At 43.8% G+C, this 23,199-nt stretch overlaps 1 protein-coding gene across 1 annotated transcript in view; it reads right to left on the reverse strand.

Annotated features, from left to right (window-relative positions):
• Window positions 1–396: 396 nt before the first annotated feature.
• Window positions 397–23,199, reverse strand: part of TBCB (tubulin folding cofactor B) — a 143,998-nt gene continuing 121,195 nt past the window's right edge. Inside the window, exons 5-6 of the mRNA XM_029571028.1 lie at window positions 13,078–13,150; window positions 397–1,545 (exon numbers count right to left, since the gene is read on the reverse strand). Of these exons, the coding sequence (XP_029426888.1) occupies window positions 1,428–1,545; window positions 13,078–13,150 (191 nt within the window). The 3' untranslated portion in view covers window positions 397–1,427. The remainder of the gene's footprint in view (window positions 1,546–13,077; window positions 13,151–23,199) is intronic.

Raw genomic sequence — 23,199 nt, forward strand, 5'->3', positions numbered from 1 at the left:
TAACCTTAACCAGAAGGAGCATTAAAAGTTACAATAAAACAGGGGAATGGAACTGGGGAGATGGAAAAGCAGAGGGGGACAGTTAACTCATTAATTAGAACAAAAGAAACGGTGGGTACTTGGTGGGTCTAGATCTGATCTGAGACATGGCTGTTGCTAGCCTTGATTAGGGGAAGGCTTGTTTGAACAACCATGTCTTAAGTTTTTTTCTGAAAGTCAATAGACAGGGTTCCTGTCAAAGGTCCGGAGGCATGGCATTCCAGATGGTAGGTCCTGCATTAGAGCTTTCATCTAGCAATGAAAGCTCTAATGTGTGCATTGCTTAATGCGAAATTAATCAAGGTCATTAGAAATTCTAATTATTATAGGCTTTTAGTGTCAAAATCAAAACCTCAGTAAGGACTGTCTCATTTATTTTTAATAAATTTTTACAATCATGAAACAAAGTCTCATAATTTGTACCATTCTCTCACATCAGCCATACTCTTCATGGGTCTAAATGCCAATAAAAGCTCTTGAACACAGTCTTGAACTCAGTTGTAGGATGCTGCAATTTGGAATTTATTAAAGCAGAGTCTAAAGAGACTTGTTGAAGAAGCGATCTTATGGTAAGGGGAAACATTGCTTACTGATAAAACATTACCTTAACTTTCACTGCACAAAATGACTGTTACCTTGGATCAGGCCACATATGTATACAGATTGCTGACAGCTATGGGTAACAGGCGTGTCCAGTGATGCATCCTCTGATAGCCCCCTTCAGTATTTTGATATGTTAAGCATGTCTACAAAGTGAAATTCATTATAATTTTCTTACATTTGCTCAATTTAACATTATCCTTTCCTAAAACTTTTTTTGTTTACAAAAGTTCTAGTATGAACACTGAAGGCTAGAAAATAACACCCATTTGCAGAATAAAAAGCACTTGATAATTAACAGCCTAGTCAAATGTAGTGAACATTTAAACTTGAAATTGATTTTCTACTGTTGAAAATGGGATAAACGATCTCAGGCCAAGCCTCATATTAATGTTGAAATGCTTGTTTACACGAGCTATGCATTTTTATGCATTAAACTCACATCAGTCTTAACTAATTCAAACAAGATGCTCAGATTAAACTTCCTCACTAAGTTACAAAATGATTCACTTTGTTGACATATATATATATATATATATATATATCTATATATCTATATATATATAAATATGCACTGCTGCACAAGTGGACAAGGAGAATTGGAAGGTGGCATCATTCACAGGAAATGAGATACAACCAGAAAGAAGCTTTCTGGTCTTCCCCCAAAAGTGTGTGTAATGCTCAATGTTTTTCTGGGAATGAGATAGATCAGCAACATGTTTCAGAGTCTTCAGTACACCCATTTGACAGTATACACCATACTGCTCCTCAGTAGACAAAACTTCAAATCACATTTCATCATCTAGTCCATAGTTTTCTTCGGGAAAATTTCCCAACGTGACAAACTGTGGTTTAACAAAGGCTCCATATTTCGGCAGACACTGAAAATAGCGCTTTCCATTCACACTGGGAAAAGAAAAACAAATGAGAGCAAATTAGTATTATCCTAGGCAAGAAATTAAAAATAATTTTGAAGCAGTTACAAACCTCAACTTTAAAGGTGCTGGATCTGTTTCCATATTATTGAAATTTTACAAAATATTACAAGAAAACATCTTGCATGGTAAAGCGCAATTCAGTCAAAATACTTTCCAAAAGATAATACAGTCCACATTTTAAGAGGGATTCATTAGGAAACCTAAAGAAATTTTATTTAAAAAGAAATATGGCCAACACATTAAGGGCCGGTGCTAGGGGATTGGGCGCCCTAGGCATCTTCAAGCCTTGCGCCGCCCCCAGCCGCAGCCCCGACTCCTCCCCCCCCCCCCCCCCCAAAAGAAAACTTACAAAATACCTGGTGGTCCAGGTGGGGTCCCGGGAGCAATCTGCTGCTCCCGAGGCCTCGGCTGCCACTAACCAAAATGGTGCCGGTGGTTTTTAGCCCCTACCATGTAACAGGGGCTACCGGTGCCATTGGTTGGCCCCTGTCACATGTTAGGGGCTAAAGGCCACCGGTGCCATTTTGCTTAGTGGAAGCAGAGGCCCCGGGAGCGGCAGATGGCTCCCGGGCCCTCCGCTGGACCACAAGTGGGGCATCGTGAGAGTGGCACGGTGAGGCGGAGGCTGGCAGAATTTTAAAAGGGCACTTTTTGCCCTTTCAAAATGTTGCCGCCTGCCGCGGCGCCCCCTAAATCGCGGTGCCCTAGGCACAGGCCTAGCTCGCCTAGTAGTTCCTCTGGCCCCGATCACATTGTATCTGTGATTACCAGAGCACATTTGTGGCTCAGTCCTGTGACAGGATCACCACTCTGCTAAAGGAAATACTATTAGCAGACAAAACTCCCTGATATGAGACCCTATTCATCATAGTTAACTGTGTGTATCATCTGTCCTGCCTCCTTCCAATACCAATATCAAGATACCCCTGTAAATATCCATCCATTATATAAAGAGTAGAAGGTTTCGCCATCTCAATAAAGGGTCCTTTTGTTTATGGAGCTCCATCCTCATTACATTGTAATATGTGCAAACTGTGGGTATCATTTAGGGCTGGACTCAAAACATGCTTAAGCAGGTGCATGGTTTTCTTTTTCATTGAAGCTAAAATTATTACTACTTAACATTTCTATAGCATTATATGACATATGCAGTGCTGTACAAACATAAAAAAAGATAGTCCCTGCCCAATAAAGCTTACAATCTAATAAGACAAACAGGATAAGAGACTTGGGGTATTTAATAAAGACAGACAACGGTTAAAAGGTAAAGAAAAGAAAGTTAACAAGATTAAAAGCAGACAATCAGGCATAAGATTTAAAAGTGGTTTCAAAAAAACATAAACCTATATTTTAAAAAGTTGCTGTTCCATGATATGGGCTAACTTTTCTTAGTTTACCCCTCCCTAGGTTAGTATTATTTTTTACATAATTAAAGCTATCATCTCAAGGTTCAATTGATTTTTAGATACTGACTCACTAATATAATAAATACATCATGAGATAATTTTATGGCTGCTTAATGAGAAAGTGAGTGGCCTAGTGACTAGAATAATGGACTGAGAAGAACCAAGAGAGTTGAGTTCAAATCGTGCTTCTGCTATGGAAACTTGCAGTGGACCTTGGGCAAGTTACTGTCTCCCATTGCTTCAAGTACACAACAGATTGTCAACTCTCATTGTAACTGTATGTTAGTGCCTTGTTTTTGGTGCCAAAATAATCATACTTTCCTTTACTCCTCCTGGACAAGCTTTATATATTCACATTAATTGCATTATGTCTTGTTTAGTTGAAAGTATCTATTTTTTAGAATGTGTTTTATAAACAAATGTTGAAAAATGGTTCATGAGTGTTTTTACAGTGAAGATTACAAATTCCTCAGGATCCCAGTCCATTCCTGTGTTTCTTTATTTAAAAGATGTAATTACTCACCCTACTATAAGAGCACCATGGATGAGATACACTAAAAATACTATGTGAAAAAGAAGCAATTATAAATTATACAAAATCCAAAAATGAACAAAAATAAAACAAATCTACAGCAATAAATTAACTTGGTCATTAAATTGGAGAAATTACTTACCTGATAATTTCGTTTTCCTTAGTGTAGACAGATGGACTCAGGACCAATGGGTATAGTGTACTCCTGTTAGCAGTTGGAGACTGATCAGATTTCAATCTGACGTCAGCCCTAGTACATATACCCCTGCAGGAAGGGCAGCTCTTCTGTATTCTCCTCAAAAAGCATTGTGGATATATGTGTGACTGACTAACTTGAATAACTTGATTAACTTTATAACTTCGTTAACTTGATTAATTTGAAATGGTTGAATTGGCTATAGCTGGAGACCGCCAGTGCCCTTAACCGGGAAACGTCGACACCCGGTAGGATGGGTGTCCTAGAAAAAGGGAAGCATGGATTACCCTTGAATCACTCGCTCCCAGGGATGTCCCCTGAGAATTCCATGAATAACAGCAGCCGTGGGTGGGATGCTGAGTCCATCTGTCTACACTAAGGAAAACAAAATTATCAGGTAAGTAATTTCTCCATTTCCTAGCGTGTAGCAGATGGACTCAGGACCAATGTGATGTATAAAAGCTACTCCCGAACCGGGTGGGAGGCTGCCCGTGACCCACTTAGTACTGCCCTTGCAAATGCTGTGTCATCCCGAGCCTGAACATCCAGGCGGTAAAACCTGGAGAAGGTGTGGATGGAGGACCATGTCGCCGCCCTGCAGATCTCGGCGGGTGACAGCATCTTGGCTTCCGCCCAGGACACTGCCTGGGCTCTAGTAGAATGGGCCTTGACTTGTAAAGTTGGTGGCTTGCCTGCTTCTACGTAGGCTGCCTTGATGACTTCTTTGATCCAGCAGGCTTTGGTTGCTCGCGAGGCCGCTTCCCCCTGGCTTCTTCCCGCTGTGGAGGACGAATAGATGGTCCGTCTGCCGTACGGATTCCGACCTTTCCAGGTATCGGACTAGGAGCCTGCCGACGTTGAGCTGTTGTAGACTTCGAGCCTCTTCTGAATTCTTATGCTCATCAAATATCGCACATTAAGAAAGGTGGAAGGAAGGCAAAACGATTACAGTCATGGTTAAAAGGTGAAGTGAAAGAGGCTATTTTAGCCAAAAAAAAATCCTTCAAAAATTGGAAGAAGGATCCATCTGAAGAAAATAGGATAAAACATAAGCATTGTCAAGTTAAGTGTAAAACATTGATAAGACAGGCGAAGAGAGAATTTGAAATGAAGTTGGCCTTAGAGGCAAAAACTCATAATAAAATCTTTTAAAAATATATCCAAAGCAAGAAACCTGTGTGGGAGTCGGTTGGATCATTAGATGACAGAGGGGTTAAAGGGGCTCTTAGGGAAGATAAGGCCATTGCAGAAAGACTAAATGAATTCTTTGCCTCCGTGTTTACAAATGAAAATGTTGGGGAGATACCAGTTCGGGAGATGGTTTTCAGGGGTGATGAGTCAGACGAACTGAACGAAATCACTGTGAACCTGGAAGATGTAGTAGGACAGATTGAGAAACTAAAGAGTAGCAAATCACCTGGACCGGATGGTATGCATCCTAGGGTTCTGAAGGAACTAAAAAATGAAATTTCTGATCTATTAGTTAAAATTTGTAACCTATCATTAAAATCATCCATTGTACCTGAAGACTGGAGGGTGGCCAATGTAACCCCAATATTTAAAAAAGGCTCCAGGGGCGATTCAGGTAACTATAGACCAGTGAGCCTGACTTCAGTGCCGGGAAAAATAGTGGAAACTATTCTCAAGAACAAAATTGTAAGGCATATAGAAAGACATGGTTTAATGGAACATAGTCAACATGGATTTACCCAAGGGAAGTCTTGCCTAACAAATCTGCTTCATTTTTTTGAAGGGGTTAATAAACATGTGGATAAAGGTGAACCGATAGATGTAGTGCTCCTTCTAATATAATTCTATTTATGTTTATGTTAATACTTTAACTTTTATTAATGTTATTTAGCTTTTTGCTTTGTTTAAAATTATTTCATTATTGACGTTTAAATGTATTAGACTAAGGAATTTTACTTCCTGCTCATTCTGTTTCACTGTAAACCGGTTTGATATGCATTTTATGCAGGAAAATCGGTATAAAAAAACTTAAAATAAATAAATAAATAATAGTGTATTTGGATTTTCAGAAGGCGTTTGACAAAGTCCCTCATGAGAGGCTTCTACGAAAACTTCATGGGATAGGAGGCGATGTCCTTTCGTGGATTACAAGCTGGTTAAAAGACAGGAAACAGAGAGTAGGATTAAATGGTCAATTTTCTCAGTGGAAAAGGGTAAACAGTGGAGTGCCTCAGGGATCTGTATTTGGACCGGTGCTTTTCAATATAGATATATATAAATGATCTGGAAAGGAATACGACGAGTGAGGTTATCAAATTTGCAGATGATACAAAATTATTCAGAGTAGTTAAATCACAAGCAGACTGTGATACATTACAGGAGGACCTTGCAAGACTTGAAGATTGGGTATCCAAATGGCAGATGAAATTTAATGTGGACAAGTGCAAGGTGTTGCATATAGGGAAAAATAACCGTTGCTGTAGTTACACGATGTTAGGTTCCATATTAGGAGCTACCACCCAGGAAAAAGATCTAGGCATCATAGTGGATAATAATTTAAAATCGTCAGCTCAGGGTGCTGCAGCAGTCAAAAAAGCAAATAGAATGTTAGGAATTATTAGGAAGGGAATGGTTAACAGAACGGAAAATGTCATAATGCCTCTGTATCGCTCCATGGTGAGACCACACCTTGAATACCGTGTACAATTCTGGTCGCCGCATCTCAAAAAAGATATAGTTGCGATGGAGAAGGTACAGAGAAGGGCAACCAAAATGATAAAGGGGATGGAACAGCTTCCCTATGAGGAAAGGCTGAAGAGATTAGGGCTGTTCAGCTTGGAGAAGAGACGGCTGAGGGGGGATATGATAGAGGTTTTTAAGATCATGAGAGGTCTTGAACGAGCCTTTTTCTGAACCGCCTCCATCCTATCTCTGTCCACCTTGAGATACAGACTCCAGAACGGGCCTCACCAAGGACCTGTATAAGGGGATTAACACCTCTTTTTTCCTACTAGATATTCCTCTTTCTATGTAGCCCAACATTTGTCTGGCTTTAGCTAGTGCCTTTGCACAATGTTTTCCAATCTTCAGATTGCTGGACACTATGACCCCAAGATCCCTCTCTTCTTCCATACTCTTCAGCCCTTCACCTCCCAACACATACAGTTCCTTTGGACTGCCGCACCCCAGGTACAGTGAATCTCAGCTGCAATGTTTTGGACCATTCCTTGAGTGTTTTGCCAACAAGACTTCATCAGAGCACCAATTGAATCAAAACGTCTAACATCTTATTGTGATAACTCAGTGCTCTCGTCAGCGAAATGCTGGCCAACATCAGCAATATAAATAGAAGCTGTGGATGGGAATGGACATAGTCATGAGCTTAAGTTTTTTTTTTTATATATATGTATATCTACCAAAATCTCATAAAAATGACGATTTTGAACAAAAGGAAGGTCAGAGCTTTTTATGACCAATTATTGAGATGCAAGCAGTAAGTCCTTAAGCAGTTTGGACTTCACTTGCTATTGCTCTGAGGTCTTTTCCTCTGCATTAATATCTTTTTATTAAAAAACTTTTATACAGCTGTTGCGCCCCTGCCCGTGCAACCCGTGGACAGGGCCTTACCTCCTCCGTCCGGTTTACCGCTAGGCCTGCTCTGCTCCCCGACGCCGCTCCTTTTGCTCAGTCTCCGCTGACTCTGCCTTGCAGCAGGAAGCCACTGCAGACCTCCGCTCCTTATGGTTGGAACCGCTGCCGGATGCTGCTCCTCCCGGCCTGGAGAGGCTGCCGCAGATGAGATCCTCTTCCAAGGCCCGGAGGCTGTCTTGGAGCTCCTCTTCTTGCAGCAGGGAGCCGCCATCAGCTTCTGTCTTCGCTGCAGGGAGCCGCCGACGTCTGGCCTGCTTGCAGCAGGGAAGCCGCTCTCCAAGGTCCTGCAGCCTGCCCCCAGCCTTCCCTTAGGTGCGCGGCCACGCCTCCTTCCTTTTAAAGGGCCATAAGAACATAAGAAATTGCCATGCTGGGTCAGATCAAGGGTCCATCAAGCCCAGCATCCTGTTTCCAACAGAGGCAAACCAGGCCACAAGAACCTGGCAATTACCCAGACACTAAGAAGATCCCATGCTACTGATTCAATTAATAGCAGTGGCTATTCCCTAAGTAAACTTGATTAATAGCCATTAATGGACTTCTCCTCCAAGAACTTATCCAAACCTTTTTTGAACCCAGCTACACTAACTGCACTAACCACATCCTCTGGCAATAAATTCCAGAGCTTTATTGTGCATCGAGTGAAAAAGAATTTTCTCCGATCAGTCTTAAATGTGCTACTTGCTAACTTCATGGAATGCCCCCTAGTCCTTCTATTATTCGAAAGTGTAAGTAACAGAGTCACATCTATTCGTTCAAGACCTCTCATGATCTTAAAGACCTCTATCATATCCCCCCTCAGCCGTCTCTTCTCCAAGCTGAACAGCCCTAACCTCTTCAGCCTTTCCTCATAGGGAAGCTGTTCCATCCCCTTTATCATTTTGGTTGCCCTTCTCTGTACCTTCTCCATCACAACTATATCTTTTTTGAGATGCGGCGACCAGAATTGTACACAGTATTCAAGGAGCGGTCTCACCATGGAGCGATATAGAGACATTATGACATTTTCCGTTCTATTAACCATTCCCTTCCTAATAATTCCTAACATTCTGTTTGCTTTTTTGACTGCTGCAGCACACTGAGCCGACGATTTTAAAGTATTATCCACTATGATGCCTAGATCTTTTTCCTGGGTGGTAGCTCCTAATATGGAACTCTACATCGTGTAACTACAGCAACGGTTATTTTTCCCTATATGCAACACCTTGCACTTGTCCACATTAAATTTAATCTGCCGTTTGGATGCCCAATTTTCCAGTCTTGCAAGGTCCTCCTATAAAGTATCACAGTCTGCTTGTGATTTAACTACTCTGAATAATTTTGTATCATCCGCAAATTTGATAACCTCACTCATCATATTCCTTTCCAGATCATTTATATATATATTGAAAAGCACCGGTCCAAGTACAGATCCCTGAGGCACTCCACTATTTACCCTTTTCCACTGAGAAAATTGACCATTTAATCCTACTCTCTGTTTCCTGTCTTTTAACCAGTTTGTAATCCACGAAAGGACATCACCTCCTATCCTATGACTTTTTAGTTTTCGTAGAAGCCTCTCATGAGGGACTTTGTCAAACGCCTTCTGAAAATCCATGTACACTACATCTACCGGTTCACTTTTATCCACATGTTTATTAACCCCTTCAAAAAAATGAAGCAGATTTGTTAGGCAAGACTTCCCTTGGATAAATCCATGTTGACTGTGTTCCATTAAACCATGTCTTTCTATATGCTCTACGATTTTGATCTTGTGAATAGTTTCCACTATTTTTCCTGGCTCTGAAATCAGGTTCACTGGTCTATAGTTACCCGGATCGCCCCTGGAGCTTTTTTTAAATATTGGGGTTACAGTGGCCACCCTCCAGTCTTCAGGTACAATGGATGCTTTTAATGATAGGTTACAAATTTTTGCTAATAGATCAGAAATTTCATTTTTGAGTTCCTTCAGTACCCTAGGATGCATACCATCCAGTCCAGGTGATTTGCTACTCTTTAGTTTGTCAATCTAGCCTACTACATCTTCCAGGAAGAGGCCGCTGCTCCACCAGATGCCAGTCTCCGCCTACTTCCTGGATTAGCCCTATAGAAGGGCCTTGCTCCTGTCCTTCAGCATGTTCGCATCAGCTCAGATGCCTTTCCTGAGTTCCTGCCTCCAAGAAGCCTTGCTTCGGAGCTTTCCTTCCCAGAAGCCTGTCCTGGTTCTTCACTTCGTCTTATGTTCCTGTTGTCTCCATGTCTGGATGTTCCCTTCTGTTCTTCGTTGGAGCTCCTTAGTCACTGCCCTGAATCCTGATGTCCCTCGTCGTCTCTCCGGTAACTTGATGTTCTTCGTTCCGATGGTCCTTGTCCAAGAGGTACGGATGTCCCAAGTTGTTCCGTGTCCGAGGTGTCCAGCTGTTCCAAGATGTTCCGTGTCCGAGGTGTCCAGCTGTTCCAAGATGTTCCGTGTCCGAGGTGTCCAGCTGTTCCAAGATGTTCCGTGTCCGAGGTGTCCAGCTGTTCCAAGATGTTCCGTGTCCGAGAAGTCCCTTGGCCTAGAGGTTCCTCGCCCTGCTGTCTGACCTTCCGGACGCCTCAGATGTCCAGAAGTCCTGACATCCCTGATGCCTTAGATGTCCCGAGGGTCTGCGTCTTGGTCGCCCCAAATGTCCAGAGGTCCTGATGTCATCTCCAGAGAGTGCTGAGATCCCGAGGTCTAGATGCTCTGTCGTCCTCATGAGTCCCAATGTCCTGAACCTGATGTTCTCCTCGCCAGCAGCCTGTGCCTCCAGAGGACCCTTGCTTTTAAAATTCTGAGTTCCAAGTTTTATTCCTGAGTCCTGTACCCTCTGCCCAGCCTCGGAGGGTCTTAGAGCTGCTTCCTCCCTGACCTGTATCTTTAGTCCTGGTCCAAGTTCCAAGCTTCCTCGTCTGGGCCTCCACGTTCCAAGTCCTCGTCCGAAGATTCCTACATTCCAGTGTGCCTGTTTGTCTTGTCCTGCCCTCAGCCTCCGTCTGGCCTCACACACTCGTCGTTCCCAAGTGGCGGATCCAAAAAGGCTTCTGAGTGGCCGGAGGGCTACTCCAGAGACCAGCATTGTGTTGCTGGGTCTCACTGGTGCGTGTGGGCTCAGCAGAGAGCTGTCCTGGTCTTGTTCTGGTTCCACCCGTGCTGGCACACTTCACCTCCCACGGCGTGCCCAGGACTCTTTCCCTGGTCTAGCTGTGGTCCAAGGGCTCATGCTCTTCCAAGAGCAAGCAACCGTGCCTCCCGCGCTCCCAACATCAGCTTCCGTATTCTGCGCTCGCAAGAAAAATAAGTCAAAAAACAAAAAACATACAAAAAAGTTATTAGATCCAACATTGACATTCGTGGTGATGAAGATCATTAATTCTTGAGTGAATGTATTGCTTTTGTGGATTTGAAGTTTTCTGTCACTTTCACTGGCTTTTTTTTTTTGAGTTTTTCTATGATTGTTTTACTAACAATTTTCCCCCTTTTTTCCCTTTATTTTAGTAGAAAAAAAACTCTAGGAGTAGGTGGGTAGGGCGGGAGGGAACTAAACACTAGCAAGTGGCACATTTAAGACTAATCAGAGAAAATTCTTTTTCACTCAACGCACAATAAAGCTCTGGAACTTGTTGTTAGAGGATGTGGTTAGTGCAGTTAGTGTAGCTGGGTTCAAAAAAGGTTTGGATAAGTTCTTGGACGAGAAGTCCATTAACTGCTATTAATCAAGTTTACTTAGGGAATAGCCACTGCTATTAATTGCATCAGTAGCATGGGATCTTCTTAGTGTTTGGGTAATTGCCAGGTTCTTGTGGCCTGGTTCGGCCTCTGTTGGAAACAGGTTGCTGGGCTTGATGGACCCTTGGTCTGACCCAGCATGGCAATTTCTTATGTTCTTACTATATATATCTACTACCCATAACTAATCAAGCTTGATATTTCACTTGGTTGCAGCTCCATCACTGCTCTCTACATTAATGGTGGGGGTGGAAGGGAAATAGAACCAAAGAGCTAAGAGAAACAGATAAGTATGAGAAAAAAATGTGAAGCTTGCTGGGCAGACTGGATGGGCCGTTTGGTCTTCTTCTGCCGTCATTTCTATGTTTCTATGTTTCTATCTATATATTTTAATGTAGCTTTATCCCTTCCTACCAGAAATTTGTAAGCAATTGTTAACACTGAAACAAACAATTTGCTGATAGAGTTTGCCCTGCTTCTTTAGGGGATTCTCTCTGCAGCTCTCCTCATTATCCACTGCTGTCCCCTTCTGACAGAGTCCACCACTCTCCTCATTGGCTGCTGCTTTGCCCTCCCTCAGAGTCCACGGCTGGAGATGGTGGGCAGGCTGTGGTTGTCTCACTTGCTGAGTTGCCACCGGTTTGCCTCCGCTGCTGCATCTCTGTCTTTGTTTGCCTGCTGCTTCCCTTAAGAGGTACTTGTGTGGGAGATGTAGGAGACCCTGGGAGCTGTATTGTTCACAGCGGCCTGCAGCAACAGAGACTCAGATGATGGATGGTGGGTTGTCAGTGGGCAGAGGGTGGGAGTATGCAGATCCCTTGGGTAGGTTCCTTTGGTTATCTCTTGGTACAGGGTGGTGGTTACCTCAGGTGGTGGTGCCTTCAGGTAGTCCTCTGGTGAGGGCGTGATAAATCAGAGCGACAGAATCTTTAATCTTCCTACACCTCAGGTGAACAAAGGGGCAGGCATTGCAGCCGCTCTCTCTTTCCTGCTGGCAGTGGAGGTGGGCGGGCAGAGGGATTGGCGCTAGTACCCACCTGAGCAGTTTCCTGTTGGTGAGAGGGGGCAGAAGCGCCTTGCATGTGCTCCCCGCGCTGCTGTCTGGTGCCAGTGGTCAGGCTGCCCTAACCTTAATCCCGTGATGTTGCAGCCGCTCTCTCATTGGAAATTTCTAAACTATCATTAAAATATTTTTTTACTCAACGCATAATTAAGCTCTGGAATTCGTTGCCAGAGGATGTGGTGAAAGCTATTAGTGTAGCTGTATTTCAAAAAGATTTGGACAAGTTTCTGGAGGAAAAGTCCATAAACAATTATTAAAGTGGACTGGGAGAATCTATCTATCCGTTGGGATCCTGTCAGGTGCTTGTGACCTGGATTGGCCACTGTTGGATCCATCTACTTGTGTTTGTTGCTGACATCCATCTGGATCGATTACTGGTTTGCTTTCTTGGACCTATCCACAATGAATATGCATGAGAAAGATCTGCATGCAATGGAGGCAATGCATGCACATTTATCTCATGTATATTCATTTCAGACATCCTGAAAACCTGATTAGGTGTTGAGGAACCCTGTTTAGATGGTGCTTAATGCTGAAAACCATGAAGTAGGTTTCCTTTCGCTGGCTAAGAAATCTCTGTACTGAAATTATATAGTAAGAGAAGATGACAATAAAAGGATTGCCCAGGCTTCATACCTACGCACAGCTGAAAGTCACCCAAAAGCATAATTGCTTACTTTATTATTTTCATCACAATTAAGTATTACATTAAGAGAAGGACAGTATAGAACGTATATGATTATCCTATTATTCATATAAATGGAAATTCCAACCCGCTCTCCACTTAGTGTACATTATTGAAGCATGTATGCGAAACATTTTTTGGCACCTTCTGGATAATTTATAAACCAAACATTTTGTGCCTAATTGTAAACCATTGTGATGGTGCATTACTAAACAATGGTATAGAAGTTTTCAAATAAATAAATAAATAAATCCAAACATGTTTTACCTTCCATCATTCTTCCCCAAAGGCTCATCGTATCTGATTCCAACCCAGTAACCTGGCTTGAAGTCTGCAAGACCTGAAAAAGGGAAACCGCAAAAAAAAAAAAAACAAAAACAAAAAAAAACCCACACAATTTTCTGTTAATTCTGTTATTTAATAGAATTATTTTACCTATTTCTATTTTCAATCCATCTGATTGCAGACTTTTTCATATCAGTTGAAAGCAAGTTTGCTTACTATAAACGGGGCTCTCCATAGAAAGCATGAACAATTAGTCGTGACACGAGGGTGACATCATTCAATGATGCTGAATGGACCCTTCTCTCCTAGCTCACACTGAGCATGTGTGGGAGTTCCTGAATGGGTGCTGACTTGTGAGCCCCTCAGTAGAGTTGAACTTAAGCTTGGTAGCAGACTTGCCAGGGAGGAGGGCAGTAGTAAGCATCCTACTGTCTATGGAGAATCCTATTTATGTAAGCAAACTTGTTTTCTCCATCAACAAGAAGGGCCGAACTAGCCATGACACACAGGAAGTCTCAGGTTGAGGCTTGCAGCAGAGCGATGACTACCCAGTAAACCATTCTCCACAATGGAGTTCAATTCTTGTTTAAACAGGCTGCAGAAAACTGCCTGCCCAAATTTACGGTCACTTCTCGATAGACTGTCCAGGCAGTAATGGGATATAAAGGAGTGAACTGATGACCAAGCTTCAGCTTTGCAGATATCTTCGATAGGCATGGCTCTGAAATGAGCCACTGATGTAGCCATGATGTTCACCTGATGAGCTTTAGCATCTGAGATTTAGAGGCCAGCCAGAGTGTAGTAGTAAGTGATACAGTCCACTAGCCAGTAAGACAAAATGCACTTCAAATTGCTACACCCAGTCTGTTAGAGCCATAAGAGATGAAAAGTTGTGAGGCATGACAATGTGAATGAGTACTCTTTCAATTGTAAGCCAAGGCCCTAAAGGTCTAATGAATGAAGGGCTTTCTCACCCTCATGTGCATGTGACCTCAGAAAGAACATAATCGCATGATTTATATGAAAAGCCGACAACATTTTCATTAGAAACTTGGGGTGAGTACAGAGCATCACTATTATGGAAAAACTGCAAGTATTGTTAGTCCTGGGGGAATTCTGCGCTACTGCGGAGCGCAGAATTTGGCGTATTCTGTGGGACGCGCTCTGTTTGCAGCAAAGATGAAGGCCTCAGCGCATCGTTCGCGGCGAAGATGGAAGGCCCCCGTGTGCCGCAAATGGAGTGTGCTCCACTCACGGCGAAGATGGAAGGCCTCGGTGAAAGAGAACTTGTGTGTGTGTGTGTGTGTTAGGAGAGGGGGAGGGGAGGGGAAGAGAGAGCAGGAGGGAATGGGAGGATGCTTAAGTGTGGGTTTCAGAGACAGGGAGCCTATATGAGGGGAGGGGGTGTGGGGGAGGGGAGAGAAAGAGCAGGAGGGTGGTTAGAGAGAGCATGGGAGGTAAGAGAGTGGGGGGGGGATGCTCGAGTGTGGATTCAAAGCGAAGGAGTCTACATGAGGAGATTGTGAAGGAGTGTGAATGTGTGTGAGAGATTGGGAGCTCGTGTGTATGAAAAAGGGATTGTGTGTATGTGAGGGTGCTAGCTTGTGTGAAGGGATTGTGTATGTGAGAGAGAGAGCCTGTTTGAAGGGGTGCATGAGAGAGACATGAGTAGCCTGTGTGAGGATGTATGTGTGTGTGAGAGATAAAGGGAGCTTGTGTGGGTGTGTATGCAAGGAAGAGGGCCCTGTATGAGGAGATGTGTGTGTGTGCGAGAGTGCGGGAGCCTGTATGAGGGTGTGTGTATGTGTATTAGAGAGAGGGGGCATGTGTGTGAGAGAGGGAGGGACAGAGGGAACCTGTGTGAGAGGCAGTACTGAGAATGGGGTCAAACTCTGGGACTGGCAATAGAGTGGAAGGGGTTGAATCTAGAGGTGGAGGGGAGAGATACTGGCAGGTGGAGGAGTTGGAGCCTGAGAGGGCAAAGTGGCCAGGGGAGTAGGGAGAGTGAGTGGAAGTGACACTCTTACAGTGAATTTATAGGGAAATTCTCCTCAAAATATTTAAAATTCTGCATCTTTAAGTAATATCTTTTTTCTGTATTAATTTAAAATGTAATTACTTAAATACTGTCATGTAAATTGTGTTATTTTGAGGCCTTCATCTTTGCTGCGAACAGAGCGCGTCCCACAGCATACGCCAAATTCTGCGCAAATCCTGTGCTCCGCAGTAGCGCAGAATTCCCCCAGCTACTTGCCATGTTCGTATGGCCTGGATTGGCCACTGTTGGAAACAGGATGCTGGGCTTGATGGACCCTTGGTCTGACCCAGTTCTTATGTTCTTAATATAAGGTTTGCAACAAGTTACACTACGTGCGGATAGGGTGGGGGTCCTGCATTATTGGGGGCAGGAAGTGGACCCCGATCCTGTCGCACGGTGTGGCGAATAACCTCTCATGGGGATAAAATTGGGTAGTGATCTTTTACATCGTTCTGCAAGGTAACTTCCTTAATTGAGGGGTTTCTATTGTTTTTTGTATGTTTGTGGCATAGGTTGTTGCCTTGTTCTTTGAATATTGTATGATGTTTTTGTTGTGGATCACTCAATAAAAATATATTAAACATATAAGGTTTGCAGAATTTTAAATTTTTTGTGCAGAATTCCCCCAAGAGTATATGGTGAATGCACTGACTCTTCTAGCTGATGTAATCACAATTAGGAATAGCACTTTATATGAAGCTGACTCCATCCATTCAAAAGAAAGCTTCATGAGCTGCACCAGTACCACATTGATGTCCTATAGCACTGGTGGTTTGGTTACCAGAGGTTTCATATGTCATAAGCCTTTTATAACTGATATTAAAGAATGAATAGATATTGATTTTATACCAGGACAAGCAGGATGTAGTCCTCACATATGGGTGACGTCACTGAACGGAGCCCAGCGCGGGAAACCTTTCTGTCAAAGTTTCTAGAAACTTTTGACTGGCCCTGAGAGGCCACTGAGCATGCCCAGCATGCCATGATATTCTCTGCCACAGGTATCTCTCTTCAGTCTTCGCTTTTCCGCGCTGCCTTTCACATCCCGGGACTATAGCCCTCGCGTTTTTCGTAATTTCTTGCGACTGAAAAAGTCAATAATTCTCGATATTCTCTCTCATAGGAGCTCTCAAGCTCGCCGGCTGGTGAGTACCATTTTCATTCTCATATTATTCAAAAAATTTTTCCTCGCACTCGTCGATGGCCGTCTGTTCCAAAATGGCGACGGGATTCAAAAAGTGCCCCATTTGCAACAGAAATATGTCGATAACTGATCCGCATTTGGAGTGTGTACTGTGCCTCGGAGAAAAACATGATGTCAGTACATGCGCCAAATGTGCAGAAATGACAGTAAAAGGACGGAAAGCCAGACAAGAGAAGATGGAACATCTGTTTTCTCTTCAGCTAATCCCTTCTCCCTTGAAATCATCGAGGTTGTCTCCGGCTGGAGCAACAAAAAGGGTTTTACTTAAAAAACCGCGTCCGGATGGATCCGGTGATCGTCTGTCCTCTCCATCGTCGGTACTATCGACAAAATCGGCAGAGCACCAGAAACCAAAACATCGCCATCGACATCGACGTCCATCATCTTCCACATCGATGTCCCAGGATGAATCGATGCCAAAGTGGCCTAGACAGCAGGAAATACCGGCACCTTCGATGCCTGGGCCTTCGCCGTCACCAATTCCAACCACTACATCGATGGATACCTCGGTACCGCCACCGCGTACACCATCGGTGCCTTCACCAATTGTACAACCAGAATTGTCTACATTACTAAGACAAGCGGTTCTACAAGCTCTTCAGGAGCAGAATATTCCGATGATTCCGTCGATGCCGACCTCCGTGTCGATGCCGACACAGTCTGTGTCGATGCAGATGCCTCCAGCACCGATGCCGATTAGTTTCCCATCGATTCCGATGCCTCCAACATCGATGCCACCGATGCCGGTGGTACCACCAATGATGGCATCCTTCTTGCCACCCAGGATTTTGCCTGGTTTCATAACCACTACACCGAGGCTCGGGACACAGTCCACATCACTTCTGGCACAGATTCCACCGAGCCCCTTAAGGTTCATACCATCTGTGCCATATCCACCGGATACAACATCGACAGCATCCCCACTACCATCGGGCCAACCTCCACTGGAACCTCCAGAAGTCCAAGATGAGGCCTTTTATCGACGCCTTTTACAAAGGTATCAAAATGTAATCGATAATTTACCACCTATTAGGCCAAGTACAACCTCTGCAGATGTTTTTATCAATGACCCACAGCCTGGTCCTTCAGGACTCCATGTCCCACCTACACCAAGGCGAAAATCGCCTTACAGAGAAGATTCAGAAGACTCCTGGGATGATGAACCCTCGCAATTTTCTTCAAAGGAGTTCATGTCTAACCCTTCTTCTCCTGATCGAAGAAAGAAGTTACCCCCAGAAGATCTTTCCTTCTCCTCATTCATACAAAGCATGTCTGACTCAATTCCATTTAAACTCACAGCAGAGGAAGACACAAGAGCACAAACCCTTGAGGTGCTACAGTTTGTGGATCCACCCAAACAAGTACTGGTGGTACCAGTACATGAGGTTTTACTAGATCTCCAAAAACGAATCTGGGAACACCCAGCTTCTACACCTGCAGTGAATAAACGTGTGGAAACTACTTACATAGTCCAACCAGCTCCAGGCTACCACAAACAGCAATTACCACACCAGTCCGTAGTTGTGGAGTCAGCACAGAAAAAAATCTAAACCTGTGCGCCCACACTCATCCATCCCACTAGGCAGGGAGCACAGATTCCTGGATACACTAGGTAAAAAGGTCTACCAGAGTTCCATGTTGAGCACCAAAATCTCTGCGTATCAACTCTACATCACTCAATACCAGAGGAACCTCTGGAAACAGATGGAAGAATTCATCACCTCTTTACCCACCTAGTTCCAGGAACCTGCACAAGCGGTCATAACAAAGGGACTGGAGGCAGGCAAACATGAGGTGAGAGCAGTTTATGATAATTTTGAGACTGCTTCCAGAACAGCAGCAGCTGGAATCACTGCTCACAGATGGGCCTGGCTCAAAGCATCTGACCTCAGAATTGAGGTACAAGACAAACTTGTGGACCTCCCCTGTCTTGGCGACAATCTCTTTGGGGACAAAATTCAGGAAGCTGTACAACAGCTTAAGGACCACACTGAGACACTACGTCAGCTGTCTCAAACCCCTCAAGAGCCTGCTACTCAGCCTTCTCGTCGTCCTCCATGCAGAGATATGAGACGTTCTTATTACAGGCCACGCAGATACTACCCACAGAATTCTAGGGGTAGATCCAGTAGACCTACACAACGCTCTCAAGCCAGACAATCCAGGCCTGCTCATCCACAACCTCCTGCACAGACAGGCCCTGCAACAGGCTTTTGAAGAAAAGACCAGAGAACAGACCCAACCTTGCAATCCCAAGCCAAATCTACCAGTAGGAGGAAAAATATCTCATTTTCACACAAATTGGCAAAACATAACATCAGATCAATGGATACTTTCCATAGTCTCTCGAGGCTACAAACTAAATTTCACCTCAATTCCTCCAGAATTTCCACCAACATCCTGCCAACATCAAAAATCTCAACTGCATCAATTACAAACAGAATTATCCACCCTTCTGAGATCCAGGGCCATACAACCAGTGCCCTGGACACAGCAGGTCAGAGGATTCTACTCCCAGTACTTCCTCATTCCAAAGAAAACCGGAGGCCTACGTCCCATCCTAGACCTCAGAAATCTCAACAAATTTCTTAAGAAAGAAAAATTCAGGATGGTGTCTTTAGGCACCATGCTTCCACTTCTTCAAGCAAGAGATTGGCTTTGTTCTCTGGATCTTCAAGATGCTTATGCTCACATTCCAATATACCCTCCTCAACCCAAGTACCTGCGCTTCACGGTAGACCATCAACATTACCAATACAGAGTTCTACCCTTTGGACTTGCATCTGCTCCCAGGTCTTCACCAAATGTCTAGCGGTCATAGCAGGACACTTGCACAAAGGTGTCCATGTTTTCCCATATCTAGAAGACTGGCTCATAAGGAGTCCATCTCAACAAGGAGCAATAACTTCTCTCACTCGAACAATTGCTCTACTTCACTCCAGGGGATTTCTCATCAATTATCAAAAATCCCATCTCACTCCAACTCATCTGCTTCAATTCATAGGAGCAGAGTTGAACACAGAGTTAGCAAAGGCCATTCTACCTATAGACCGTGCAGATGCCCTTATTCTACTAGCAAATTCCATTTCCTTACGGACACAAACCACAGCCCATCAGTTTCTGATACTGCTAGGTCCCATGGCCTCCACAGTTCATGTTACTCCTATGGCAAGGCTGGCCATGCGAGTTGCCCAATGGACTTTAAGATCACAATGGATTCAAGCCATTCAACCACTTCACTATCCAATTCAAGTGACCCACCAACTAAGATCATCTCTACTTTGGTGGACCAACAAAGACAACCTGTGCAAAGGCCTACCTTTCCAACAACCAGTCCCAGAGATTACTTTAACCCAGATGCATCCACCTTGGGATGGGGAGCTCATGTAGACAGTCTCCACACTCAAGGGACTTGGACAAAACTCGAAGCAACATATCAAATCAATTTTCTGGAACTTTGAGCTATACGTTATGCACTGCATGCGTTCAAGGACTGCCTTTCACACAAGACTGTTCTCATCCAAACAGACAACACAGTAGCCATGTGGTACATCAACAAACAGGGAGGTACGGGCTCATATCTCCTTTGTCAAGAAGCTGCACAAATTTGGGGCTGGGCCCTGAATCACTCAATGTTCCTACGAGCCAGTTATCTGGCAGGCATTCACAATGTAGTAGCGGATCGACTCAGTCGTCAATTCCAACCACACGAATAGTCCCTGGATCATGCAGTGGCGACCAGGATATTTCAAAGTTGGGGGTCAACCAACAATAGACCTCTTTGCGTCACATCTGAATCACAAAGTGGACAGGTTCTGTTTTCTACACAAACAGAACAATCAGCCAGCCAAGGACGCCTTTGCTCGCCCTTGGAACTCAGGCCTACTATACGCGTATCCTCCAATACCGCTCATAACCAAAACTCTAGTGAAACTACAACAGGACAAGGGATCCATGATACTCATAGCCCCGTATTGGCCTCGACAAGTATGGTTCCCCACACTGCTCGACCTCTCAGTCAGGGATCCAATTCACCTGGGAGTAGCTCCCACTTTCATAACTCAGGATCAGGGCCGGTTGCAACATCCCAACCTTCAGTCCCTATCCCTGACAGCATGGATGTTGAAAGCTTGATATTACAACCACTCAATCTTTCATCTCATATATTTCAAGTGCTTATAGCTTCACGTAAACCTTCCACACGAAAGAACTATTCTTCTAAATGGAAGAGATTCACTTTGTGGTGCTCCGGAAAGAATATAAATCCTTTCACCTGCCCCACAACTTCCCTACTGGAATACTTATACCATCTTTCGGAATCTGGTCTCCAGACTTCATCTGTAAGAGTACATTTAAGTGTAAGAGTACATTTAAGTGTAAAAAAAAAAAAACAAACCTTAAATAAATAAATAAATAAATCTGTAAGAGTACATTTAAGTGCAATCTCTGCTTACCATAACAAAATGGGAGATGCACCTATTTCCACACAACCTCTCGTAAGTAGATTTATGAGAGGTTTAACTCACCTTAAACCACCAATTCGACAACCTGTCCCAGACTGGGATCTGAATTTGGTCTTAACAAGACTCATGCGCTCTCCTTTCGAACCCATAGACTCTTGTGATCTTAAATTTCTCACTTGGAAAACTATCTTCCTCACAGCCATTACCTCAGCTAGAAGGGTTAGTGAGTTACAAGCACTTGTAACATATGAACCTTATACAAAGTTCCTACATGACAGAGTGGTTCTCCGTACACATCCAAAATTCCTTCCCAAGGTAGTTACGGAATTCCACTTGAATCAATCCATAAATTTACCCACATTTTTTCCAAGGCCTCATTCCCATCCAGGAGAAACAGCCTTACACACCTTGGACTGTAAGCGTACACTTGCTTTTTATATAGATCATACTGCAGTAAACAGAAAATCCACTCAACTTTGTTTCCTATGATCCAAACAAACCGGGTAAAGCAGTGGGTAAACATACTCTGTCCAATTGGCTAGCAGATTGCATACAATTTTGCTATGAAAAAGCAGGCCTTCCTCTTCAAGGGCGAGTAAGGGCACATTCAGCAAGAGCAATGTCAACTTCAGTAGCACACTTTCGTTCAGTGCCAATCCTTGACATATGTAGAGCAGCAACATGGAGCTCTCTTCACACTTTTGCAGCTCATTACTGCTTGGACAAAGAAGGAAGACAAGATTCAGCCTATGGACAATCTGTCTTAAAGAACTTGTTTCCAGTTTAATCCCAACTCCTTCTACATCCAACTTACTATGATCTTCGGCTGACTCATTCTCAACAATAGTTACTGTAACTTCACCACAAATGACTCAGCCTCTAGCTTGCTATTCACCCATATGTGAGGACTAGCATCCTGCTTGTCCTGGGATAAAGCAAAATTGCTTACCTTGTAATAGGTGTTATCCCAGGACAGCAGGACAGCAGGTGTTATCCCAGGACAGCAGGATCACAGAACCCACCCGCCACCCTGCGGAGTTGGGCCTCATACCTTTTATTATTTTATTTTTGCTAATGCTTTTTGCTACATATGAGGCTGAAGAGAGACACCTGTGGCAGAGAATATCATGGCATGCTGGGCATGCTCAGTAGCCTCTCAGGGCCAGTCAAAAGTTTCTAGAAACTTTGACAGAAAGGTTTCCCGCGCTGGGCTCCGTTCAGTGACGTCACCCATATGTGAGGACTACATCCTGCTGTCCTGGGATAACACCTATTACAAGGTAAGCAATTTTGCTTTACATCCACTTGAACATGGTAAGCCACTGTGGCACTGAGCTGTACTTTGCCCGATGATGTGATAAGACCTGAGGAGAGGAAGAATAAATAGTGTAGCGACTTCCTTGGCTCACAGGCAAACCAGTCCAGGGATTTTCCTTGATACCAGTAAGAAATCCATTTCCATTTGAATTTGTAAGCTCTTCTGGTTGAAGGTTTTCTGGCAGAATCCAGAATGTCAATTTTCTTAGTTAGCAATAGCTAGCAAGTGCTCAACATCCACTCTGTCAAATTGAGAGAGAAAAGGTTCAGATCATAAAGATTACCATTTTCTAGCGTTGATAATGTTGGATTGTATCCCATAGGAATCGGAGGGCAGAATGACAACTGGATGAGGGTCAAGAACCATACTTGTCTGGGGCTATGCTGGCTCAATGAGTATCACACGGTACCATAAGAACATGCCATACTGGATCAGACCAAGGGTCCATCAAGCCCAGCATCCTGTTTCCAACAGTGGCCAATCCAGGGCATAAGACATGGCAAGTACCCAAAAACTAAGTCTATTCCATGTTACCGTTGCTAGTAATAGCAGTGGCTATTTTCTAAGTCAACTTAATTAATAGCAGGTAATGGACTTATCCAATCCTTTTTTAAACACAGCTATACTAACTGCACTAACCACATCCTCTGGCAACAAATTCCAGAGTTTAATTGTGCGTTGAGTAAAGTAGAACTTTCTCCGATTAGTTTTAAATGTGCCCCATGCTAACTTCATGGAGTGCCCCCTGGTCTTTCTACTATCGGAAAGAGTAAATAACCAATTCACATCTACCCATTCTAGACCTCTCATGATTTTAAACACCTCTATCATATCCCCCCTCAGCCATCTCTTCTCCAAGCTGAAAAGTCCTAACATCTTTAGTCTTCCCTCATAGGGGAGCTGTTCCATTCCCCTTATTTTGGTAGCCCTTCTCTGTATCTTCTCCATCACAATTATATCTTTTTTGAGATGCGGAGACCATCTCCTTCAGCACTTTTTGCACTGTTCTTGTCAATAGTGGAAGTGACACTGCATCGCACTTGAGCAGAAATGCATCTGGAACAGATCTGAGCTTGCTTCA

This window comes from Rhinatrema bivittatum, chromosome 11 (genome assembly GCF_901001135.1).
Source record: "Rhinatrema bivittatum chromosome 11, aRhiBiv1.1, whole genome shotgun sequence".
Lineage (NCBI taxonomy): Eukaryota > Metazoa > Chordata > Amphibia > Gymnophiona > Rhinatrematidae > Rhinatrema > Rhinatrema bivittatum.